Raw genomic sequence first — 27,527 nt, forward strand, 5'->3', positions numbered from 1 at the left:
ACCTCCGTCAAAAATTCAAGCAAGTTTGTTAGACATATATCCCCCTGATAAAGCCAAGCTGACTATCCTTGGACAAAAAGCAATTTCCAAAACTATTAGCATATGGAACAATTCATTAAGTCAAATTCTCAAACATTTAAATTGGCTTTTTCAAGAAAATTGATGACATCATGCAGTTAGATAAAGCTCCCCTGGCTAATAATGCTGGCAAGTCTTGCTCAATGTGTTGCAGCTTGGTAATTCAGTTCTCTTCTCTACAAACTCAAGTTATCAACACATCACTAAATGATTGAAGTCCAAATAAAGTTTTATCTTTTATTTTAAGCTCAAATAAAAATACAAAAAAGTTATAAAAGTGTAAACAAGTTTCCATAGGAACACTTAGAATGTGATCCCATCTCCTAGTCAACCATTTTGTTGCATACATAAACTAACCCATATTTTAAAATTTAAGCACACAGCTTTCAGCATTAGTTACTGGTTCCAAAAGGCAGCCATTTAATATTACCCAAACCTCCTTGTTCAGCTAAGATTGCCAACTGGTCAGTTTAAGTTCTCTAACAGTTTAGACATTAACTCTGGCAGAAGAAGAACATGAACACAGAAGCTCCATTCCACTTTCCCAAGCACAGGATGCTAGTACAGTATTAGCAGCACGATCCTCAACTTGGGATGGAAAGTCACCTTCCTTGATTTGTTGCATTAATTGCCTACAAGAAAAAAAATAGATAAAAATATTAGACACTGCATTCACTGAGGTTACATGAAAAGTAATTTGAAATTTAGATGGTAAACTGCATTGTGCAGGATGAGGCATTGTACTTTTGGAAGTACATGAAGTCAAATTCTGAACTTGGCAAAATATGATCACAAGACCCTTAAATGTCACTTTCAAATGCAGGACTATACTGCAAAGTAAGCCACTGTAATCTTGGGAGGAAAAGAAAGAAGCCAAGCGTTCCTTGTTTCATTATTACCTGCTAAATAAGAAAACCAAAAATGATAATTAAGCTAGTCAATTTGAAAGTAAAACAGTATGAAGTCTCAATTTATGAAATACTGTACCAGGCTGGTCTTGACATAACATAGAAGATCTGGGGCCTTTGAAATCCATTGAATGTTGAAGCAGCAGCAACAGTGTAAGCTCCCATGTTCTCAAACACCATCCAGTCTCCAACCTGCATCTCTGGCATATTACAACTTTCTACAACACGATCAAGCCCATCACAAGTTGGGCCCCAAATACTAGTAGAGTATAGATGCTCATCAGACTTTTGTTTCTTAAAAAAAAAGAAAAAACAATTTAATATATACATACACAAAAAGTAGGATTATAACAAAAGGTCTTACCTTGAACAGGACTGGCATGACATGAGCATGATCGTACAGTATGCAGTTGAATGATCCATAAACACCATCATTTACATAGTACATGAGGGTTCGGTCCTGTTCATCTTCATCTTTTAAAAGAAGAGATATTACAATTAGCTACATGTAATGCAGAAAATGTAGTACACCAAGCAGTCTTAAATCAGATGCTTGCTTCTCATTGAGATTAGCAATGCATAAAGGAATTTGCAAGAGTTAAACAGCCACCAACTAAGTTTCAAACTATAGTAAAATAGTAGTTTGGTAGTACAGAACTCGAGTATTGCTGAAAATAGAGACATTTTGTCAAAGCTTTTTGGCTTGCACTCATCAGGACAATTTACAAGAATACCAAAGGGAAGCAACAAATTTATACCATACAAAAGAGTACTGATTGGTAGAGGCATTGCCATGGAGAATGCACCAGTTTATGGCAACTGACAGTTAACTGCCAAGCTTTGTTAAATTTAAAGCAGGCCGCATGACTCTGGCAACCATTTTAAGATAGTCAGGTCAGTGTGGCACATTTGCATGTACTGGAAGCTACATATATCGATGGCAGCGTTTGCTGACAATGCAACCACTAGGTGGCACTGCAATGGCACATGCACAAATGCAACTGGTGGCACTAAAAAGGTCACAGTCTGGCACATTCAGGCAGCTGCCAGGACTAGAGGGCATGGCTCAAATAATCACAAAGGCAACATAAGCACATGGCAGCACACAATAGTGGCAGTGGGGGGGGAAAATGAGGCGGAGGCAGAGGAGGAGAGCCGGGGGGATGGGAGGAGGGCACACCCGCCACCACCAATGTCTTCGGCTGTGCTCTCCCACTTCCCCCACCCCATCCTCTACTTGCGTTATGCGATGACATCTGCACATTCGCCAACTAATCCTGACAGGGTAGAACGTAGCGCATGCGCAGAGAGCAGGAGCCCGTCTGCACATGTGCACAGATTGGCGCAGTTTGATGACATCAGCTGGCAGCTGCGTAGTCAATAATCACTGTATATTAATACGCAGACAGAACCTGTACATACATTGTGCCTGTTTCAGCTAATCAAAAAAGTGACAGCCATTCACTGGTTCATTCCTCAGGGAAATGCCTTGGCTAGGATCAAGCTGCCTGGTTTAAATTTCAAAGCTTGGCAGTTAATTGTCAGTCACCATAAACTGGTGCATTCTCTATGGCAATGCCTCTACCAGAGTCCACTTGCCAACCAATCAGCACTCTTCAGTGTAAATTTGTTGCTTCCCTTACATTGGTATTCTTTCAGATTGTCCTGATGAGTGCAAGATGAAAAGCTTCGCCAAAATGCCTGTTTTCAGCAATATAGTAAAATACTAAATAAGCAACAGTCATAAATTGCAACATGTTGACGAGAAAAAGGATAAAACTAACATCCACATCATAAATAGATTAAGCATTTTCAAATTAACATAACTGAAGTCTCCATCTTTCCTTAAAAACTCAGGTACTTTTATAGAGAGTGACAGAACAGTTTAAAGATCAAACAGGAATGATCTGGGTTTAAAACCATACAATAAATGACAAGACTGCCATTGGCATACCTACCATCAGAAGTACTCTGCTCATTGAAAACCACCTTCTTAGCAATGATATTCACAGAAAGTGTGTAGGCGGATGCCACATAGAACCGGCCAGGTTCAGCAATGACTTTAACTCCAGAATCTGTGGGGAAGTATTTGTCCAATGCAGGATTGATAACAGCTGCAATCTAAAGATATTTGGAGTTAATTACCTCTAATGTTCAGATAAATTCACTTGAGACTAAGTGTCAGGCAGGGCCCCACCTGCCAAGAATGAGGCACATTTTGCCACATGGACATTCAAATTTAAAATTGTTGCTGGGAAGAAAAGGCACCTGCTAGAAGGGGTTGCCAAGCCCTGGACAGGAAAGACATTTTTTGCATACAAGCAGACAGTTTTGGAACAAATCTGCCCCCAATACACAAATATGATCTGACCAGTTTAGTCACATGACTAACTGGTTGGAGTTTTTGAATTTGAACTTGCCACAGAGTTTAAACTGGCAGAAAGCGGTTTGCTCCTGGACGGGAAAAGACCTCTCTCCTGTCTGCTCTCACCAGCTTAGGAATCCCAAAGAGAAAGGTCTCAGCGAACAAGGTTTAAGAATACTGGGCCTCAACGAAAAGCAAGATCTACCTACAAGCAAGGACTACAGCAAGCTCAATGCACAGTAACAAAAACCCCTCTTCAGAGATTGCCTCAAATCTCTCCACTATTTTTCTTCTGCTCTTTTCAGTCTCTATTTGCATGTACGTTTCACGTATGCATGCTAGCGTGGGGCGTGGCATATATCCATAAGCGTTCAGTTCAAGTTAATAAATTTCACTTTTCTTTAAACGCAAGAAAACCTGCAGGTGCTCATTTCTTTGCCTTATAATTGGAAAGCAGTGAACAAGGATTCACCGAGGGCGCTCAAACATGGCGTTTAAAATTAAAAGCCTGTTACAAGACGACCAGGTGAAGGCTGAGAAAGACCCCTAGACACCTTTCTCAGCTGGTCATAACATTAAGTAGCAACACTTCTCACCTCTTCAAATTTGAGCTTGGTGTTTTCTGAACCAGGGAAACCACCACCAATATCAAGCAGGTACATGTTGAAACCGTACTCTACCTAAAATTACGAGGACAAGAAAGAAAAATAGTCAAACAAGCCCAAAACAATTAACTTTTGTTGACTTAAAATTGCAATAACAGCATCAAGCATTTAATTGTTAAAATGAAGACATTAGAAACTAGTGAAATCAAGATACCTACCCCCATATCAAAAACAAAACGAGCATCTGCAATAGCCTGGGCATATGTATGGGCATCTGTACAACCACTTCCCACATGAAAGCTTTCACAGGGAAGAAAAAAATTAGTCCATACAAGTCAGTACCTCATAAAGCCAATAGATTTCAACCAATGAGAAACAAGAGTGTTTTAAATTCAATAAGTGTAAGTACACCTCGTTTCCATCGATCCAAGTAAAACAGACTTAACAACTGAGTGGGAGGGTAGTAGCAGGAAAGAGGTGCATTCATGCAACAGCTACATTCAGATGCTATTAATGCAAAATGGTGATTAAGAGTAATGGAATGTAGCAAATTGTAGCTGTTTTAACCCTAATTGCATACTTAAGACACTAGTCTTACAAAGGTGCCAAACATACACTGTTAAGCAAGAAGCTACACTGTTCATCCACTCAACTGGCATGCAGCATTATGAAAATGTATTATTTGATGACAAAGTTTGTAAATATTTGAACTGTGAGGACAGTGCTAAACTGAGCACATAGGTGGGTGAAATGAGAGATTCAGCAAATGAAATTCAATGCAGAGAAGTGCAAAATGATTCATTTTAAGAATGAGGAAAGGTAATAACAGGATACAATTCTACAACAGGTGCAGGAACAGACACCCAGGTGTAAATGTACACATCACTGAAGGTAGCAGGGCAGACTGAGAAAGTGGTTAACAAGGCATATGGGATCTTGGGCTTTATAAACAGGGACATAGATTACAAAGGCAAGTTATGGTGAACCTTTAGCTCAGCCTCAATTCTAGTATTGTGTCCAATTCTAGGCACTACACTTTAGGAAAGGTGTAAAGGCCATAGAGGGTGCAGAAAAAGTTGAGAGAATGATTCCAGGGATGAAACTTCAATTACATGGAGTAGCTGGGGCTGTTCTTGAAGAAAACTCTGGAGGGGGGTTTGGTACAGGTGCTCAAAATGATGAGGTGTCTCAACATGGTACATCGGTGAAAATGTTCCCATTGGCGGAAGGGTTGCAAACCAAAGGACCTAGATTTAAGGTGATTGGCCAAAAGATCCATAGGAGGCATGAGGAAACAAACTGCAGTGTGGGGTTAGAATCTGGAATGCAATGCCTGCAAGTGTGGTGGAGACAGATTCTATCGTGGCTCTGAAAAGGGAATTGGATAATTATCTGAAGGAGGAATTGCAGGGCAATGAAGAAAAGGCAGGGGAAAATGGGACTAGCTGAGCTGCTTTTAGAGCCAGCACCAATATGGGCCAAATGGTCTTTGTGCTATAGCCATTATAATTTTCTGCATCACATCAAAATCTAGATGTGTCCTACTATAATCAGTGGGCCACATTAATAAATTTAACTCCTATAAGGTAAAATTCAGATTTTTGTAGCACTAGTTCTACACAACCTTTTACACAGCTCAAACTATTAGTATAATTCAAGATAAAAATGACAGATCTTACCTTACTCCAATAATATCAATACGCAGCTCTTTGGCACATTCAAGGAGAAGCCTACTAGTCTTAAGTGTTGCTCCAAACTTCACACTCAGGCGGCAGATAGCCTTGGAATCATCAGTAGCAATGCGCAGAACCAGCCTAGGACAGAGGAAGAGGTGGATGCATTTTACGCCAGGATTTGACGTTAATTCGATACAGGCGTCAATGAAACAGTATAAAGGAGAATCCAACATCCAGTAGGTGAACCACCACAGGCAACCTAAAATAGGAAAACCTGCACAGGAAACAACATCCTAGAATTAAGATCTGTCAGACAAAACACCTGACAGAAGAAGAGAGATGAGATAGCATGGTTTGCCCATTAAGATATTCAGGAATAATCTAATGTAAAACTAGTCTTAATAAAATTCATTATCAAAGCTGATTACACCATAACCTAAAGATGAGAACAAGCAGATATGTAAATTGGTATCGATGAATTAATCTGTACCTGCCAGGGCAAGCAAAACAACCATCCTTCATGCCAGGATTTTCATAGCCAAGTTCGATTCTGCCATTTCAAGCAGAAGCTCAAATTTTCCTCCATTCAGTAGACTCATGCTAACAACTTAAACTGAATGTCTAATTGTGAAAAAACCACATACATTACCCGCCATTCTATGCATTTCCACTGGACTGAAGTCACCAGCCAGCAATTAGATCTTCCCCTCCCTCAGTACCTCCTGAAAGATCCAAAGGATTGTTGAACATTTGGGTTCTCCATCCACCCCCATGTTCAAAAAGCTTTAATGCTACTTTTCAAGAACTCTTTTCAACTCTGCATAAGCAGACCGAAGTTCTGGATTGCTATTAGAATCATGAAGCAGTTAACGTCTTGGGAATTGTATTCCAAGATTTTTCAAAAGCAGCTGTCAGGAGTGTAGATTTACTAAAATGCCCAAAATAATTGAGTATGTCAATATTCTATAACAAACTGGTTGCATATTTCCCTCCCACTCTAGTTAGCAGTACTCTCAGCTATCTGTATCCTACACAAACTCCTTCTACCTTTAAGTCTCCTCATTCGCATGACCTAAACTTGATAAACTTCCAATTCTACCATACTCCCTTAAGTATCTTTGGATGTATTACATATGTATTACAAAAGACCCACTAATTCCCATGCATTTCCTTACAATATTCAAAGCTATGTGCAAGATTTTTTTTTTAAAAAAACATTAGCATCTTGTGCACAAATTTGAGCTTTCCTCAGTAGTACTTGATCAGCAACTTACTTTGCACTTGGATGACCTCTTGCTACTTTCATCAGCTCCACTTCACTATCAAATGTCATCTTCTGCACCCCATGTGTTGCAGCATATTTGATTTGAGACAACTGTTTGCAAGGGTTAGCATAGATTATTTTCTCAACTGGGACATCAAGGCTTTGCACCATCTGAATTTCAGTCTGTAAAGAATGACTGTATTAAAAATCATTACAAAAACAAGAAACAAGCTTAAATTAGCACACAAAGAAGTCAGTGTTCGTATACCTTGCTAGCACAGTCAAATCCAGCACCCAAAGTAGCAAGGGTTTTCACCACAGCTTTATCATCATTGCATTTGACAGCATAAAAAGGAGTCACACGAGGAAGGACCTTATGCCACCGCATGTGTTTCTTGACAATGTCACCCAAGTCCGCCACATAAAAAGCATCTTTGTCATCCTAGAATTATAATAGGTATAAGGTTAAATTTCCATGCCAGAAATCGTTACATAGTACCTTACTTGTGGAAAAATGCCCTGATGGGAGGCACAGAGGTTAAGACAGGAAAATTAAATTAGTTTTCAAGGCTAGAGGATCTTGAGACAGGTTGGGGTAAGGCCATAAAGGGACAGTTAACAAAAACTGGCAATTAGATGGGGCCTAACATGGTGAAATGTCTCAATGCACTTCGAGAATTAAACAAATACTTACAGAATGAGAAACTTCATTTATTTTGCTTTCCAAGATGTCTCTGGCACTGAATCCTTCCTCAATGAAGGCAAAGTCAAATTCACCATTGCTGAAGTCATTCATTCTGAGATTCGCAGGAAGTTTCACAAAGCAGGAATTCGCAATATGCAACAAACTGGGGGAAAAAATAAGCTCAGTGATGCAGAATTACAACCCAATTCTGCATTCTATTAAATGGTAAGCATTTATACTCACATGGGCAAGTAAGAGATGGAATCTATTTAAAAGCAGAACTCAGCTGTCTCGCCAAGGTGGCTTTCCAACGGAGTTAAACCCTCGAAGATACAACGCAAGGTCTGGGCTCCCTGTGTAGCCGTTGTATACCTTTCTGACTTGTTCGTTCTGAAACACAGTTGCACATTATTTAGGTGAAGCGTATGAGCAAATAAATTTAAAATCAAGGCACGATTTCCTTTCTCAATCCAGTGACTATCATGCACTGCACGAGTGTAACAAGCATTCCACTCAGCACTACACGAGTACAGACTAATTGCACATCGTCTACAGTACTCCACGCTAGTGAGTCTTGCCCAATGTATCCCCTCGCCCTGCTCTTTTACTTTCCCACCCACGTCGCAGAAGTTCCACCCTCTGTGATGTGGGGCAACAGGAAGGAGGAACTCGATTGATTAACATGACCGTCGACCAATGAGACAGCGGGGTCCCGTTCTGCACGTGTATTAAGGCGCTCACTATAAACCAATGGGAAGGTGGGGGCGGGAGGCCCGTTCACCGGTAGAGGACCGATGGATAGCGACCAAACGGAAACCCAAGCTATTTCATTACAGCCGCCAGGGCGAGCGACAAATTCATTTACACATAGTCAGTTACTAAAAATACAGAACATTAACTTAAATCGCCCCCCCCCCCCACCTTTCCGCTCGGCAGCCAAAAGGTCGCGATTTGAGGCATTTTCCCAATAATTCCATATTGTATTTACCACTTAAGATGAAGGCTCCAAAAATAAATTTTCTGCTCGAGCCTTTTTTTTAAATAAATGTTTCTGATACTAACAATTAATTTCCCCCTCCACCTGGAATTAACACGTGGCACTTGGCAAATTTACACCAGTACATTTAAAATAAGAACCACAAATGACTCCCGCATTAGAAGAGTAAAAAAATTACCTTAAAAAACATTTACGAAGACTGTGTCCATCGAAGAAATCCGTTTAAAAAAAAAGGAACCGTCTTCCTCAACGACACAAACTGGCTGCTGCTAACAGACAGAATAAAGCCGGTTGGCTGTTCGCCGCCAGTTTTTATAGAGCGAGGCCGGGTTGCTACGCAACGTGTCCAGCCCAAACCGGTCCTGATCGGTTTGCACTTGTCCGCGATCAATGGAGCAAGCGCGAGAGCACGGACGCAATTTCCCCCCACGTCACTCTGATTGACAGCTCACAGGGCCAGTGGCGAATCTCATACGTCACCACCAGCCTATGCAGAGAGCAACAATGAGGCCAGCATTGTAATGTTGTGGGATCTTGTGATTCAATCTTGTACAATATATTGACTCATGGGGTTGGGGGGGAAGGGAGTTGTTAATTACTCATCTAATCATCCTTGATTTTTAAATCAAGATTGTTTGGAGTTATGTTTTACAGCAAGATTATTTATGAACTGATGAACATGTGCATTAAGAGCAGGAGCAGGCCACTGGGCCCCTTGAGCCTGCTGCGCCATTCAACAAGATCATGGCTGATCTGAATGTAACTTCAACTCCACATTTCCACCTATCCCGATAACCTTTCAGCGCCTCACTTATCAAGAATCTATCTACCTTTGCCTTAAAAATATTCAAAGACTCTGCTTCCACCCCCTTTTGAGGAAGAGAATTCCAAAGACTCATAACCCTCTGAGAGAAAAAATTGTTGGGATTTGTTACTAACAGTTTGGAGTAAAGCCTGGCTACCCAACCCAAACCCGACTACATGTGTCGGGTTCGGGTCGGGTTGTAAATCCAAGTCCAGCATTCGGGCTTGGGTCGGGTCGGGTCGGGTCGGGTCGGGCTGGACACTGCTTCCAGGAAGTCACGGGATTCCCCACAACTCCAGCTGCAGAAATAACCTGCTGCCGGAACAGATGAAGGAGATTCGTGTTGGGTTGGGCACGAAAAAAATTAAAGGGCTCAGGCTCGGGTCCGGGTCGGGTTTTAATTTTATACCCGAGCCAGGCTTTAGTTTGGAGTCATGATTCTTTTGAGTCATTCCCACGAATCACATGTTAACTCTGAGATGTACCACAACCGAAAGGAATTCCAATCCCTCAACATCCGTGTAATCGTATGCAGTAAATCATGCAACGAATGCCCGATATCCTGACGCCAGTCATGATGTTTTCATTCTGTGGCAGTCTGCTATGCCTTGGGCGACAAGGTCTATTTGCTGACAGCATGGCTCATGACTCCAGTGCGCAACCCACACACGCGTGGGCAGCATGCTATCACACAAAATGTGACAGTGCAGATTATTTGCATTGAAAAAACAATGTTTCTGCTGCTGGGACTCCACTGGAGGAGACTTGCAGTACTTGGCAGAGTGGGTGTCAAGACTCCTGATGGTCTGTTGCATGCTGCACAACCTTATCATCATGAGAGCACAACTATATGGTGAGCAGCTGTGGAGGAGGAGGAGAAAGTGGAAGGTCAGGCTGTCTGAACAACTCATCCGAGTGCTATACCAGTAACCACACCTGAATTCCCCATTCACCAACAGTCTCACACCTTACCTTCCCTCTGTTACTGACCATCACAGCATCTGCTTGGTCATAAAGCAAAAATAAAAGCCAATACAAAATAAGCATTCCAAACCAATTTATAAAGCAAAGCATCCCATATTGCATACGAACATCAGCTATTCACCCTTGTGCATATCCTTAGTGCCCATCTTGCGGATACCTTTGCCTGTCTTAGTCTTCCCACACAGCGCTACCTGAGTGGTTGCAGCAATGCTGGTGGAAGCCTGCTGCCATTCACTGGTGGAGACTGCAGATGGCCCTGGAGGCCAAACTCGAACAGTTCTGGGCCTAGAAGGACGGCTTCATAATTGCACCATCTTGGCATGGGTGGCAGCAATCTGGGCTGCCTGGCTGACAGGCAACAGCAAAGGGCACTGGTGGAATGGCAGTGGTGAGAGGAAACATTTTATCATCCTGAGAGAAGACAGTAGATTCATGCTCCAAGGAGCGACTGCCACTCCCCTGGGGCAGTTGCCTCAGCATTCCTAGTAATCTGTTGGAGCACAGATTGCTGGACTGCTGTGACAAACTGTAAGCCCCTTTGAACACTGGTAACCTCAGTCATGATGGCAGCAGTCTGAGCTTGCATGGCAGCAATCTGACCTTGCCGATCTTCAGTCTGAGCTTCCACTGCAGCAGCCGGACATTGGTGGCACCTGCTTGTACTGCAGTGGAAGCTGAGACATCAGCCATCAGACTCTGCTGGGACCATAAGTGTGCTAATGGAGTTGGCCATCATTCTGTACAAAGCCCTGTACAAAGTTGGTGATAACCTCCTCCATGCTCCTTGACATTGACTTCAGCCTTTCTGGAAGTCCTGCCAATGCATCAAGCATTTAATTCTGCATACCCATAAGCCCTCATCTGCAACTTGCCCCATTGAAGTCCTCATCTGAGTCCGTGGCAGCATAATTTGTGTGTGACCTTGCCCTCCAGGGAGCTGGCACCTACATTACCCTTGACCCCTGCCCTGGCTGCAGGCCACTTGTGCCCAGTGGCTCAACATGTACATATCCTGCCCGTAAGCTCTCTGCTAGATTACGCACTGTATCCATATTCCAGGTTGCAGTTCTTGGGTATCTGAAAGGAGAAAGGCACAAGGGTAAGGTTGCCATGAAGGGAGTGAGGGGATGGGGGAAGTAAGAAGTATATGTTTATATCTGCAGCTTCTAAATTAGAACGAATTGTGGGATAAGGGGGAAGTGGGTTTTGAGAAGGAGGATTCGGTCTGAGAATACTGTCATCTTCTATTGTTTCAGTCCTACACCTGGCCACCATTTCTGCAACGGCCGTTCCAGTAATGGCAAGCACCATCTCCCTCATCGGAATAAGGACACGCAACTGCGCCTGTCCCCCGCCAATTAGCATCTGCTGCCTCTAGTTGTGCGCCACCTTGTACTGCAAGAGAGAGAGAAGTGTGTCAGTGAGTACAATGTGTTTGGGCGATGTGGCAATCATGCTTGAATAGCTGACAGTGTGTGCAAGCTGCGAGATGTGGGTGGGAGCCTGCAGCAGTGCTAAGTGTGTGAGGATGAGGTGAAGCTATGAATGTTACATATGAGTCATGATTGACATAGATTGTTAGTAGGTGAATGACAGGGATGAGGTGTATTGAGGTGTAGCTGAGTGCAGTTAGAGGAATATGGCATTTGAAGATGTATTTACTGACCTTGACCACTTGACCACATTGAACTTTTTGCAGCACTGCATCCAGGTCCTCAGGGCTTGACTTCTGGCATTGACCGCCATGGCTGTTATGTTTACACTGGGTTGCAGGATTTAGTATGTATAACTGATTGATCTCAGTGCAATGCAGACATCACACTTGTATTAAATCACCAACTGATTTATTTACGGAAGTTTAAACTATATTAGTTCTTACACAATCTCAGTGCATGTCTAATCATAGCAGCCAGTGTGTGTTCATTTACAAGATTCAAGCTGTGTCTTTTAGTTTCACTTTTCACTTTTCAGCTCTACCCATAGGCTTAACCAATCAAACACAGTGAACACAGATAAGTGGACAGACTGATACAATCAGACCCTGATGAATCAAACACTACAATGGCTATCTGGTCCTTCTGAGAGATTATCTGGATGACCTTCTGTGGATAGAGGACATCTCTCCTTTCTGCACCTCCTTGATCAAGGCCTCCAGTGCAGCGTCAGAAAATCTGGGAGGCCACTCCCTCCCAATGTTGTGCTATTCTTCTGTCTTTCCCAGGTCAGAATCAGTTGTAGAATGACTTCCAGCACCTGCTCCAGTCACAGTGCACCTCAACTTTCAGGGGCGCAGGGTGGCTGTAAGTAGTGCAGGCGAGCTTTAACTGGCGCCAGCCTTTCATGTCTTTGGGTCCCCTGCTGAGTTGTGCAGCCAATTCATAGCATGCTTAGTGCTGGCTGCATGTGGCAACCATGTCAAGTAGCATGCAGTACAAAGCTGTTGTGCTGCCTGCATCGAAGCAGCGGGCGCAGGTTAATCCTGCATCGTGATCTCCGTGCTCATTTTCAGGGACTATTGAATTTTGCCTCTCTGCTTTCCAAATTGCTGCAAGTTTTGTTTTTAACTATAAATTATAACATAACATAACATCAAATTATTATATAAAAATAAGGACAAATGTATGACTTTTAAATAGGGATTGAATTTCATCTGCGTACCATGGTCCAATTATCATCTGTCCTCTGATTCTGCTTCAGTTGAAGATTATGTTTGACATCAACTCCCTGTGTGCAAAATCACTGGAGTCTGATGAGCAGTAAATTGTGTATGGTGCACACCTACTTCCATTAACACTTGCCCTGTCATAGTAATATTAAATTCTAAAGCACAGTAAACATAATCTGCTAGTAATCTATCCATATATTATTTTAAAAACTTCCATTAAGCAAACACATCCTCTTCATAAATTTTACTTCCTATTGTCATGATCTTTGGTTACGGATCTGTCAGCATTTATCATTATAAATTGCCGTGTCAACACTTCCCTGTCAACTTTGCATCTGTCAACAGTCACAATGTAGCTGCAGAGTCTGGGCACTCGGTGGCTCTGTGGAGCATGTTTCTCACTTCCAGCTCAATCATCATTATAAATCATGAAATCATAGACTGAAACAACATTGAAAGAGTCAATTAGATTCACCGTGCCTGTGCCGGTATAGAAAAAGAACCTCTTACTCATCATCTGACCATAGGCAATTTCAGAGTAATATTTTTTAACTACATACACATGGCACACATTCTATTGAAAACTTCTATTTAAACCAACTCATATGAAGAATTTTTTGCAATTACAATTACCTTTGATGTCTGTATCATCAATTCATAGAATGATACAGCACAGAAATTGTATCATTTAGTTTATATTGCCTGTCCTCATTCTTCCCACCAAAATTAATCATTTTACACTTCTCTGCATTAAATGTCATCTGCCATATATCTGCCCATTTCCCTGTCTGTTTGTGTTCTCCTAAAATCTGCGACTATCCTCCTCACTGGTTACTGTATTTCCAAATTTTGAGTCATCTGCAAACTTTGAAATTATGCCCCTTATTCCCAAGTCCAGGCTATTATTACATATCAAAAAGAGCAGTGTTCCAACACCGACCCGTGGGGGACACCACTGCACATTTCCTTTCAGTCTGAAAAACAATTATTCACCACTACTGTCTGCTTTCTGCTCCTTAACCAATTTCATATCTATGCAGTCATTGCCTCTTTAATCCTGTGGATTAATCATCAGTTTTGCTAACAAGTCTATTATGTGGTACTTTATCAAATACCTTTTAAAAGTCCATATACATATCAACTGCACTACCCTCAGCAACCCACTTCATTACCTCATCAAAGAACACAATCAAGGTAGTCAAACACGATTTGTCTTTAACATTTCTGTGCTGGCTTTCATTTATTAATCCATATTTTTCCAAGTGCCATTTAATTTGTTACAGATTATTGTCTCTAAAAACCTCCCCACCATTGATATTAGGCTGACTGGCCTGTAACTGCTGGGTTTATCACGTGCCCCTTTTTTGAATATAGAAGTAAATTTGCAATCCTCTAGTCCATATCTAAAGAGCATTGGAAGATTATGCCCAGATCTTTCACAATTTCCATTCTTACTTCCCTTAGCAGCCTCGGATACATTCCATCTGGACCAGGTGACTTTTCTACTTAGAGCGCTACGAACTTTTAAGTACCTGCTTTTATCTATTTTTATCCTATCCAGTTTCTCCACTGTACACTGACATTGGCAGCATCCTCTTCTTTAGTAAAGACAAATGCAAATTACTCATTTAATACCTCAGCCATGCCCTCTGCCTCCACAAGGAGATCTCCATTTTGGTCCCTAATTGGCCTCTCCTGTCCTTTGACTGCTCTTTTGCTATTTATATGTCTATAAAATATTTTTGGGTTCCATATTATGTTACCAGTTAACCTATTCTCATCCAGTCTTTTTGCCCCTCTTATTTCCTTTTTCAATTCTCCTTGTACTTTTTTATGTTCAGCTTGGTTCTCTACTGACCTATGAACCTGACATTTATCACAGGCCTCCTTTCTCTGTTTCATTTTAGTCTCTATATCTTTAGTCATTTGGGGAGCTCTGGCTTTGGATGTCCTTCCATTCCCCCATGTGGGAACATGTGTAGTCTGTACCCAAACTATCCCCTCTTTTCTCATTTACTGTATAACCAATCCACCTGGGCCAAATCCCCTTTTGACTCACTAATATTAGCCCTTCTCCACTTGAGTATTTTCACATTTGTTTTTTCAATGTCAGTTTCCATAATTACTGTAAACCTAATGGGCTGGATTTTACCAACCTCTTCCCACCGACGTCGGGTTTCGTGCCAGGGTGGGGGTGGGGGGGGGGCGGAAAAGGCCTCTGGGAGAGGGCTGCCACACACCCCAATGCCGGGATGGCCCGGCCCGATATTACTGGCTGTGGCAAGGCCTCGTGGTGACCAGTCACCACCGCCACCACCCACCCCCCCCACAGCTCGGTGCCAGGACCCCAATTTGAATATTTAAATAAATTAAAATGATTGATTTAATTCAGCTCACATCGCGGCCTGATGTCCCGCTGCAATCTTTGGCCCAGCAGCCAGCACTCCTGCACCTTCCGATCCCTGTCTGGGAAAATGAAATGCAACACTGGTGGGGAGGGGGTGGGGGAAGGTCAGATGGTAAAGGTAAGTGTTTTGGGGGGAAAGGGCAAATAATTAATTTAATTGTTATGGGGGGTGGAAGAAGAGCAAAAGAGATGTATTTATTTATTTTAATTCAATTTATCTTTAAATATATAAATTTCACAGTAGGGCTGATAGCCCTTTAAAAATGGCGTCAGCGCCTGCGCACAGGCAGCTGACGCCATTGCCGGCAACGGACAGCCTGTCCCCTCCACATGATCGGGGGTGGGGGTGGGGGAGCAGCCTGCCCTAGGGATGCAAATGAGCTGCTGCACGGAAAATTGTGGCGGCTCTATGGCTTGCAAGGCAGGCCGCTATTTTTATATCTCGCCACCGAGAATAAAATCCAGCCCAATGATACTGCGATCACTGTTTCCCATGAAACATGCTCCACTTGCCCCACTTCATTCCCCAGAACTAAATCCTGCACTGCTTCCTCTCTTGTTGGGCTGGAAACATACTGGCTGAGAAAATTCTTGTATACATTTCAGGAATTCCTCCCCCTCTTTGCCCATTTTACACTGTTATTTTCCCAGTCTATATTAGATAATTGAAGTTCCCCATCATCACTAATCTAAAGTTCTTGTACCTTTCTGAAATTTGCTGCAGATTTGCTCCTCTATCTCATTCCTCTCCTTCCTACTATTTGGTGATCTATGGTATACCACTAGCAATGTAATAGCTGTCTATGGCACTGTGATTGAAGGGAAGAAGCCCAGAAATTTGATTGCATTCAGAAACAGGCACCTGGGGGATATTGCGCATGATACATGTGCCAGTTCATGTTGTAACGATAATGTGCAATTCATGTAGGCTTCTCATAGTGAATGAGACATGCAGCCAGCACTACATACAGTTGGAGACGGTGGGAAATCAGTCTTCATTGACACCACTTAATGTCAACCAGCACCTTTAAAGGGGAGGTACAGTCAGGCTGGAGATAGCAGGGAAGCTTCATAATTGTAGAAATGGGTACAAGATAGGGGACCTAGTTTTCTGGTGCATTGTTAGGGGCCCTTGTTGAGGTGGTGGAAGGAGGAGGAAGGAAATCTGGATCCCGCCAGGGGGACAGAAAGCCCTCCAGACAACAAATCGTTACTGTTGGGATAAGGTCAGTCAGAAAGTCAATGCTAGGATGTGGTTGCAATGCCAGTAAAAGTTCAATGGCTTCACCAGAGTTATCAAAGAATATCACTTCTCCTTTCACACTCCTCCAATTACTGCACCACACTTCACTCCACCTCCTTCTATTTACATATTCTGCACATCTTGGCTGGGATTTTATTTAAATGTGAGGGCAGGAATGGAGGTGGACAGATGCTTAAACCCACCCCTCAGGTTAGTGTGCCAGTTTCCCAATGCAAAACCAAAGCACTGAAAGTTTAAAAGGCTCCGAGGAGACTGAGAAGAGGCAACATGCCCGAAATGTATAAAAGGCTAGTTATGGTAGTTAACGAGCTTGTTGTCAGCTCATTAAGGGTCAGCCTGGCATTTTCTTATTAATGCACAGGATCCAGACAGGGTCTTAATCACAACTGATATGAGAAGGCAGTGACACAGCAGGGAGCGAATCAGAATGGTGGGACAGCAGCAAGAGGCTCCATTAAAGATGGAAGGCTCAGACAAGGCCCTCATTCACAGGCAACCAGTTGTTTGCATCAGGAAAATTACCTGTAATATCGCTTTACTCTGGACAAGGGCATTTTGTGGGGGAGGGGGTGGGTTTGGGGTGTATTCGGATCCTTCTGTGTACAGGCCTCATGGGTTCATGGTGGGAGACTTCAGGAAGACTCCACATTACAATCCAAAGGATGTAAGGACATAACAGAAAATGGAAATATTTCAAGATAGGATCAACTAACGATGAGGAGCAGCGGCAGACCCCTGGGCAATAGGGCACAGGGGTGAGGAACGAGCGGCAGGAAGGCAACAAAGGTGATAACCTCAGCATAGGGTCTACCGCCAAAAGAGAAGTTACTTAGACATGTCAGAGCATTAGGGCTGTAGGATGCTATGCTTGTCCAGGCAGATGGTTGCTGACTTGTGGGCCCTCATTGAGGGTCATCCGAGGTTTCACAGGAATCGTCACCATGGCCCTTCCATGGCTATAAAAGTCACAGTGGCCTTGCACCTTTTTGCAACCAATTACTACCAAGGACAGCAGCAGACGCTGGTGGCATCTTGCAGGCAGTAGCACATCATTGCATCTCAGAGGTAACAGCTTCCCTGTTTGAGAGGGCAGGAGTTTACATCGAATTCTGGGTCGATAGCGGCACTCAAACTCACAGGACAGCGGGATTTGCCTCCTTCACTGGATGCAGGGGCAGGGGATCATCGATTGCACGCATGTGGCCATCAAGGCATCGACTGACCAGCCAGGGAGATTCCTCAATAGTTTAGCCAGTATGCAACTACAGCAAGCAATTTATGCAATCCTGGAAGTTGCCACGACGCCTTCAACCTCTGGCATTCGCAAGTGTCGCAGCTCTTCGTGGAGCCTTTGGAAATCTGTGGATGGTTGAAGCAGATAAGGCTTATCTCTTGAAGAGATGACTGATGACTCTGGCGCGTAATCCTGCCAGTGAGGCTGAGAGATGCTACAATCGATGCCACCTGAGCATAAGCGTCATCAGTAAGCAGGTCATCGGCCTCCTGAAGATGAGGTTCAATTGCCTTGATCAGTCAAGTGGTATCCCTCAAAGGTCCCATGCATTGTGGTGATCTGCTGTGTTCTCCATGACATGGTCCTCCAGAGAGGTATGGACCTTGAAGAAGCACTGGAAAAGTACAGCTCCTCAGAGGAGGAAGATGAGGAGGAAGAGGCTGAAGGAGAACTGGAGGATGGTTCCCATGCTTTATAGGGATGTCACTGTGGTAGGCTCAGGAGGCAGAGTGCTCATCGGATGGCAGGACACGAGGGTCACTCTGATCCAGTCACATTTCACCTGAGCGACACACAGTCTGCAGGACATTTGAAGAGGAGACTCTCCTTCATCTGAGTGAGAGCAAGCATCCATTAACAACAAAGGTCAGCAACCTTTCAATGACACAAACTCTGCAAGGCTCCACAGTATTCACCTGACACACTCTTCCCCAACATACTCCTTTGCTTTGCCAAAACTTATTCCATTCTTTTTTTTATTCATTCATGGGATGTGGGCATTGCTAGCTAGGTCAGCAATTTATTGCCTATCCCAAATTGCCCTTGAGATGGTGGTGGTGAGCTGCCTTCTTGAACCACTGTAGTCCTTGGGGTGTAAGTACACCCACAGTGCTGTTAGGAAGGGAGTTCCAGGATTTTGACCCAGCGACAGTGAAATAACGGCGATATAGTTGCAAGTCAGGATGGTGTGTGGCTTGGCGGCGAACTTGCAGGTTGTGGTGTTCCCATGCATCTGCTGCCCTTTGTCTGTCTAGGTAGTAGAGGTCGCAGGTTTGGAAGGAGCTCTCAAAGGAGCCTTAGTGAGTTTCATCTTAGAGATGGTGCACACTGTTGCCACTGTGTGTTTGTGGCGAACGGAGTGAATTTTGAAGGTGATGGACGGGGTGCCAATGAAGCGGGCTGCTTTGTCCTGGATAGTGTTGAGCTTCTTGAGTGTTGTTGGAGTTGCACACATCCAGGCAAATGGAGAGTATTCCATCACACTCCTGACTTGTGCCTAGGCATTGGGGAGACAGGAGGTGAGTTACTCGCTACAGGATTCCTAGCCTCTGACCTGCTCTTTTAGCCACATGTGGCTGTTCCAGTTCAGTTTCTGATCAATGGTAACCCCCAGGTTGTTGATAATGGGGGATTCCGTGATCGTAATGCCAGTGAACATCAAGGGGAGATGGTTAGATTCTCTCTTGTTTGAGATGGTCATTGCTGGCACTTATGTGGCATGAATATTACTTGCCACTTATCAGCCCAAACCTGGATGTTGTCCAGGTCTTGCAGCATCTGGACACGGAATGCTTCAGTATCTGAGGAGTTACAAATGGTGCTGAACATTGTACAATCATCAGCGAACATCCCCACTTCTGACCTTATGATAGAGGGAAGGTCATTGATGAAGCAGCTGAAGATGGTTGGGCCTAGGACACTACCCTGAGGAACTCCTGCAGTGATTTCCTGGGACTGAGATGTTTGACCTCCAACCACATCTTCCTTTATGCTAGATATGACTCCAACTAGCAGAGAATTTTCCCCCTGATTCCCATTGACTCCAGTTTTGCTAGGGCTCCTTGATGCCATACTCGGTCAAATACTGCCTTGATATCAAGGGCAGTCATTCTAACCTCACCTCTGGAGTTCAGCTCTTTTGTCGATGTTTGAACCAAGGCTATAATGAGGTCAGGAGCTGTGGCCCCGGCGGAACCCAAACTGAGTGTCAGTGAGCAGGTTATTGCTAAGTAAGTGCCACTTGATAGCACTGTCGACAACCCCTTCTGGCACTTTGCTGATGACTGAAAGTAGACTGATGGGGCGATAATTGGCCGGGTTGTATTTGTCCTGCTTTTTGTGGACAGGACATGCCCGGGCAATATTCCACATTGCCGGGTAGATGCCAATGTTGTAGCTGTACTGGAACAGCATGGCTAGGGGCACAGCCAGTTCTGGAGCACAAGTCTTCAGTACTATTGCCAGAATGTTGTCAGAGCCCATAGCCTTTGCAGTATCCAGTGACCTCAGCCATTTCTTGATATCACCAGGATGAATCAAATTGGCTGAAGACTGGCATATGTGATGCTGGGGACTTCAGGTGGTGGATGAGATGGATCATCCACTTGACACTTCTGGCTAAAGATGGATGCAAATGATTCGGCCTTGTCTTTTGCACTGATGTGCTGGGCTCCCCCATCGTTGAGGAAGGGGATATTTATGGAGCCTTCTCCTGTTAGTTGTTTAATTGTCCACCACCATTCATGACTGGATCTGGCAGGACTGCAGAGCTTAGGTCTGATCTGTTTGTTGTGGGATCGCTTAGCACTGTCTATCACATGCTGCTTCCGCTGCTTGGCATACAAGTAGTCCTGTGTTGTAGCTTCACCAGGCTGACACCTCATTTTTAGGTATGCCATGAGACTTCAAGGGGTCCATTGTGCCTCACGTTTTTCCTGCCAAAAGTGCTTCAAGGGCAGAGTCTCTTCAATCACAGGCTGAAAGCCTGTGCTGCAGCCACAGAGCTCAGGCTGTGGCAGAGGTCCAATGCTGCAGCTACAGCAGATCTGCACTTTTGTTTCCTTCAAGGAAATTCTTTTTTAAAAAAGAAAGCAATTAAAGGGGAAAGCTAAAGCAGAGAACTCTTGGAAACAAGAAGTTTGGCACCATGGCCACAAAATACCCAGTGATGAACTGGAAGATTCAAGATCTCCTCCATGAGTTCCAACTCTTCAAACAGCGCATGGAGTTGTGATTTTTGGATCTTGCTCTCACAGAGCTTGATGAACAAGCACTTAAGATAAAAATTGTGATTGGCAATGAAGGACCCATCGCATCAACACTTCTGGACGGTCTGAAGCAGACCAGAAGGACTCATCGAAACTATGGACAACATTCGAAGACCAACTGTAAGTCAAGGTTAATTTCAGGATCCATCAATTGGAACTGATGGCATAGAGGCAACAACTCAAGGAAATCATCAATTCATTTGTAAGCAGATACTGTGAGAGAGGAAAAGTCTTGTGATTTTTCAGAGGCAGAATTGTCTGAAAGGATAAAGTGATTGTGTCAACCCTAATAGAGATGTTCCAAAAAGACCTGTTGGATAAAGAAAAAGGATTCAACACCGAAAGTCTCCATAGGGAAGGTAGGAAGTATGAAGCCATAGCTGCAAGCAGACAGTGCATACAAGCACTTGTGGCAGCAACAACCATAGGTGAGGTAGCCAAGACATCTCAATAGGACAAGGCATGTGGTCCAAGGGGCATAGGGCAAGACTGTGCCATAGGTCTGCCATTGAAGAAGCCACAGCTCAATAAGATACAGAGACTGTCTAAGTGGAAAAAACAGGAAAGAGTTCGATAAATACCGGCTTAAACATAAGCATGTTGTTACGCCAATGTGTTTGGTGAATGATAGTTTTCTTTGGTCCACTGACTGGAGATCTGAATTTATTTATTTTTGAAGAAATTTAAAAAGAACATTTAAAACAGGATGACTGCTGGCAGCTTAAGATGAGCACTTAGTTTGTTACACTGTATCGTCCATTGCAAAGGACTGTGAGGAGGGAGATGAAATGTCTGTGCATTTCCCAGAAAGAACAAAGACCTAGGAAATTTAAAGGAACTACCTGTTCTTTTCAGCAATCAGAGAAATACTGCTAACTGCTATGTTTGAATCACTGAGTGACTGCCATGTGACAAGCTGCTCCCCATCTGTGGTTTTAAGCTGGTGTTTTCTCTGCAGTAGAGGAGAAGCAACTGGACTCTGACATGAGCAGACCCTAAGTGGGGGTTCCCTCTTTCTCTCACTCTGTCTCTCCATTCTAGCTTGAAAGCATTCAAATCCTGCTTGTTGACTGACCACCTTGCATATTCCGGCTACAATCCACACCATGCTTCTTTGCCCTATTTGCGCCGTGACCGATCAATGTTACAGAATGTGCACTGCACCTGCATCCACTCAGAGCCACATATGGCTGTCCGCAAAGTTGGCCACTCTCTCAATGGAGGAGCTCATACGCTCAAAGCAGTGAGATATTGTAGAGCACGAGATGAATGGACTCCTCCATTCTCATCCCATGACTCCACAGTGCCTCAGGTAGCTCCAAGATGTGGGCACACATCTCACGCTGGTTCTCCAGGTAGAGCTGCCTGGTTTGAGAAACTGATACAATCTAAAGATGCGTCTGCTCCTTAAAATAGTGAGATGACAGCTTATGCATTGACAGCTCATTGCACGGGGAGGATTGCCATCCATCCCCTGAATCTGAATGTGGAGATTCGAGTTTGGTGAGTGGGGATTTTAAGTGTTATCCTTATAAAAGTCTGGTCTGCAGTTAGCATTTAACTGGGATTTACACTCTAGATAAAGTAGGGTTAAGGAAGTAAACTAAGTTTCTTACAGACTTAGGCAGGGATTAACAGGTTCTACTGCAGAGTGGCTGATTAGTTAAGTGGCTGACCAGTCAAATCTGGTTGCTGCAGTTTCAACTTCGAAAGGTATGAATACAGCGGTCTGGGTGCAGCCTGCAAATGAGTGCAGAGCTGAGTGTGGAGATTCGAGTTTGGTGAGTGGCGAGTTCAGTGAAGAGGGGAGGAGGTGCTACATTTTTCTAGTTTTTTTCCTACCTTTTTAACCCTCCAGTATTTGGTTCCTGCTTCAGTGCAGTGGAAGGAGCTGTTTGGTTATTACCTGGTAAGCTATTCTACTTATAATAAATAGTCTGTAAAGTTAAGGTATGGCAGGGCAGCTCTGCCGAGTGGAATGCACAGCCTGTGGCATGTGGGAAGTCATAGACGCACCATGTGTCCTAGGCAAACACATCTGCAGGAAGTGTCACCGTCTGCAGAAGCTTGAGCTCCAGGTTTCGGAACTTGAGTGGCGGCTGGAGTCACTGTTGTGCATCCACGAGGTGGAGGACCATGTGAATAGCACATTTAGGGAGGTGGTCACACCAGAGATTAGGAGCATGCAGGTAGATAGGGAATGGGTGATTGCCAGGCAGTCTAAGAGAACCAGGCAGGTAGTGCAGGAGTCCCCTGATATGATCTCACTTGCTAACTGGTTTTCCATTCTGGATACTGGTGAGGATGATGGTTCCGCAGAGGAGTGCAGTCAGAGCCAAGTTTGTGGCGCCACAGGTGGCTCAGCTGCACAGGAGGGGAGGAAGAGAAGTGGAAGAGCAGTGATAGGGGATTCATTATTTAAGGGAACAGACAGGTGTTTCTACGGCAGTAAACATGACTCCAGGATGGTGTGTTGCCTCCCTGGTGCAAGGTCAAGGATTCACAGAGAAGCTGCAGGACACAGGAAGGGTGAACAGCCAGAGGTCGTCGTCCACATTGGTACCAATGATATAGGTAAGAAGGGGATGATGGCCTGAAAGTAGATTTTAGGGAACTAGGAAGGAGATTAATATGCAGGACCTCAAAAGCAGTAATCTCAGGATTACTCTCAGTCCCACATGCAAGTGAGCATAGGAATGGGAGAATTGAGTGATTGAACATGTGGCTGGAGAACTGGTGGAGGAGGGAGGGCATCAGATTTCTGAGACATTGAGACAAATTGTGGGGCATGTGAGACCTGTACAAGATCAATGGGTTGCATCTTAGCAGGACTGGGATAAATATCCTCGCAGGGAGATGTGCTAGTGCTGTTGGGGAGGATTTAAACTAACTTGTCAGGGGGATGGGAACCTGAGAGGGAGCTCAGATTGGAGGGAAGCAAGACTGGTAGCTTGTCAGAGGTGTGAGAACCAGGAGCAAGTATGAGAGATGAAGGCCAAGGTGCACAGAATACTGGGAGAGATAGATAGCACTAGAGTAGGGAACAGTAAATTATTAGGTGGGGTCAGAATAAGGGAGAAAGTAATAAAGTCTGAATCATGATTAATGTGCCTGTATGTGAATGCACAGAGTGTGGTTAATAAGACAGGTGAGGTACAGGTGCAGATTGCCATGTGGAAATATGATGTTGTGGCTATAACAGAGACCTGGCTCAAAGAAGGGCAGGACTGGGTGTCAAATATTCCTGGATACAAGGTGTTCAGGAAAGATAGGGAAGGGAAAAAAGGAGGAGGGGTGGCAGTATTGATTTAAGGAAAGCATTGCAGTGCTGGAGAAAAAGGATGTCCCAGATGGGTCAAGGACACAATCAATTTGGCTAGAGCTAAGGAACAAAAAAGGTGTGGTTATATTGCTTGGTGTTGTCTATAGGCCACCAGCTAGTGGGAAGGACATGGAGGAACGAATTTGCAAGGAAATTATGGAGGTGCAAAAATTATAGGGGACTTTAATTATCCAAACATAGACTAGGATAATAGTAGCGTAAAGGATAGTGATGGGCAAGAGTTCCTAGAGTGTGTTCAGGAAAATTTTCTGTAACAGTATGTTGCTAGTCCAACAAGAAAGGAGGCACTGCTAGACCTGGTTCTTGGGAATGAGGTGGGCCAAGTGGATCAAGTATCAGTAGGAGAGCATTCAGAGGATAGTGAAATTGTATCATAAGGTTTAGGCTGACTATGGAAAAGGACAATGAGCAATCCAGGGTAAGAATAATTAATTGGGGGAAGGCCAACTTCAATGGGGTAAGAATGGAACTGGGGCGAATAAATTGGAGTCAAAAGCTGGTAGGAAAACCGATAGATGAATAATGGGCTACCTTCACAGAAGAGCAAGTTTGGGCACAGTCAAGGTCTGTTCCTCAAAGGGGAAAAGTAGAGCAAACAAATCGAGACCTCCCTGGATTACAAAAGAGTTAGAGATTAAGATAAAGAAGAAAAAGTGTGCTTATGACAGATACCAGGTAGAAAATACTATTGAGAACCAGGCTGAATATAGAAGGTCTGGAGGGGAAGTGAAAAAGCAAATAAGAGAAGCAAAGAGAGAGCATGAAAAGAGTCTGGCAGCTAGCATTAATGGAAATCCTAAAGTTTTCTATCGGCATATAAATAGTAAAAGGGTGGTAAAAGGAGGAGTGAGGCCGATTAGGGACCAGAAAGGGGATTTACACATGGAAGCAGAGGGCATATCTGAGGCATTAAATGAATACTTTGCATCTGTCTTTACCAAGGAAGAAGATGCAACCCAGGCAATGTTGAAAGTGAAGGTAAGTCAGATACTAGACGGGTTTAAAATTGATCAAGAGGAAGTATTAGATAGGCTGTCTGTATTTAAAGTGGATAAAGAACCAGGGCCTGATGAGATGCATCCAAGGATACTGAGGGAAGTGAGGGTGGAAATTGTAGAGGCACTGGCCATAATTTTTCAGTCTTCTATAGTCTCGGGAGTGGTGCCAGAAGACTGGAGATTTGCAAACGTTATATCCTTGTTCAAAAAAGGGTGTAAAGATAAACCCAGCAACTACAGGCCAGTCAGTTTAATTTTGGATTTGGGAAAATATAATTTGGGACAAAATCGGTAGTCACATGGACAAATGCGAGTTAATTAAAGAAAGCCAGCATGGATCTCTTAAGGGAAAATCATATTTAACTAACTTGCTGAGTTTTATGAGGAGGTAGCAGAGAGGGTTGATGAGGGTAATGTTGTTGATGTGGTGTATGTGAACTTTCAAAAGGCGTTTGATACAGTGCCACACAACAGACTTGTGAGCAAACTAGTAGCTCATGAAATAAAAGGGGCGGTAACAACATGGATACAAAATTGGCTGAGTGACAGGAAACAAAGAGTAGTGGTTAATGGATGTTTTTTGGGCTGGAGGAAGGTTTGTAGTGGAGTTCCCCAGGGATCAGTGTTGGGACCTTTCCTTTTCCTGATATAATTAATGACCTAGACCTTGGTGTACAGGGCACAATTTCAAAGTTTGCAGATGGTACAAAACTTGGGAGCATTGTGAACTGTGAGGAGGATAGTGTAGAACTTCAAAAGGACATAGGCAAGTTGGTGGAATGGGCAGACAGGTGGCAGATGAAGTTCAATGCAGAGAAATATCAAGTGATTCATTTTGGTAGGAAGAACGTGAAGAGACAATATAGAATTAAGGGTACAATTCTAAATGGGGTGTAGGAGCAGAGGGACCTGGGTGTATATGTGCATAAATCATTGAAGGTGGCAGGACAGGTTGAGAGAACGGTTAATAAAGCATACAGTATCCTGGGCTTTATTAATAGGGGCATAGAGTACAAGAGCAAGGAAGTTATGTCGAACTTGTATAAGACCCTAGTTTGGCCTCAGCTGAAGTATTGGTTCTAATTCTGGGCACCGCACTTGAGGAAAGACCTGCGGTCATTGGAGAGAGTAAAGAAAAGAATCACGAGAATGGTTCCAGGGATGAGGAATTTCAGTTATGAAGATAGTTTGGAGAAGTTATGACTGTTTTCCTTGGAGAAGAGAAGGCTGAGAGGTGATTCGATAGAGGTATTCAAAATCATGAGAGGTCTGGAGAACCTCTCCAGAGAGAGAAACTATTCCTACTCGTGAAAGGATCGAGAATGAGAGGGCACAGATTTAAAAGTATTTGGTAAGAGAAGCAAAAACAACATGAGGAAAAACTTTTTCACACAGCGAGTGGTTAAGGTCTGGAATGCACTGCCTGAGAATGTGGTGGATGCAGGTTCAATTGAAGCATTTAATAGGGAATTAGACAGTTATATGAAAAGGAAGAATGTGCAGGGTTACGGGGAGAAGGCAGGGGAATGGAACTGAGGGAATTGCTCTTTCAGAGAGCCGGTGCGGAAATGATGGGCCAAATGGCCTCCTTCTGCACTGTAACAATTCTGTGATCTAGAGATGTTGAGATCTTTACAACCTGTCTATGATGGACTTCTATTTCACAATCTCCAACGTGCCAGTGGCTTGCCACTCTGGCCAGATCAAGGGTCAGCAGCTCAAAATGCATTAGTGACACAAGCTGGGCACCCCACTGTCCAAACGTGGCCTTTTGCTCTCCACCCTGTTTGGTGAGGTGAAGAAAGATGCATTAGGACAATGTCTCTCTGCCTCCCCCTTACAGCTTTTCATTCACATGAGATGTTGCCGTCTTCACTGTAGCCCACTGTCCAATAGCACTAGGGTTATGAAGTTCCGATGAAGGGTCACTGACCCGAAATGTTAAAACTGCTTCTCTTTCCACAGATGCTGCCAGACCTGCTGAGTGGTTCCAGCATTTCTTGTTTTTATTATGAAGTATGCTTATGGGTCATCAAGGCTGCTGAGCGCACAACTCTCCTACGGTCAGGGCAACTCTATGTGTGCTCCGAATGCCCCTCTCCTTTGCATCCTGGTGACTGCTGACCAGGAGGCATGCCATCAGAGTTTATCTCTGGGCTCATCTTGTCATACCTAAGCAGATCATTGAGATGTTTCCTGCAC

General features: G+C 43.8%; 1 protein-coding gene across 1 annotated transcript; it reads right to left on the reverse strand.

Annotated features, from left to right (window-relative positions):
* Positions 1-301: 301 nt before the first annotated feature.
* odc1 (ornithine decarboxylase 1) lies at positions 302-8,960 on the reverse strand. The gene is made up of 12 exons (XM_068022575.1): positions 8,757-8,960; positions 7,825-7,971; positions 7,591-7,744; positions 7,165-7,338; positions 6,907-7,079; positions 5,636-5,770; positions 4,171-4,256; positions 3,948-4,027; positions 2,945-3,107; positions 1,351-1,460; positions 1,066-1,280; positions 302-710 (listed from the first exon to the last, which is right to left on the reverse strand). The coding sequence occupies exons 3-12, from the start codon at positions 7,690-7,692 to the stop codon at positions 566-568; spliced, it is 1,383 nt and encodes a 460-aa protein (XP_067878676.1). The 5' UTR covers positions 7,693-7,744; positions 7,825-7,971; positions 8,757-8,960; the 3' UTR covers positions 302-565.
* Between the last annotated feature and the right edge of the window lie 18,567 nt (positions 8,961-27,527).

This window comes from Heterodontus francisci, chromosome 3 (genome assembly GCF_036365525.1).
Source record: "Heterodontus francisci isolate sHetFra1 chromosome 3, sHetFra1.hap1, whole genome shotgun sequence".
NCBI classification, from domain to species: Eukaryota; Metazoa; Chordata; class Chondrichthyes; order Heterodontiformes; family Heterodontidae; genus Heterodontus; species Heterodontus francisci.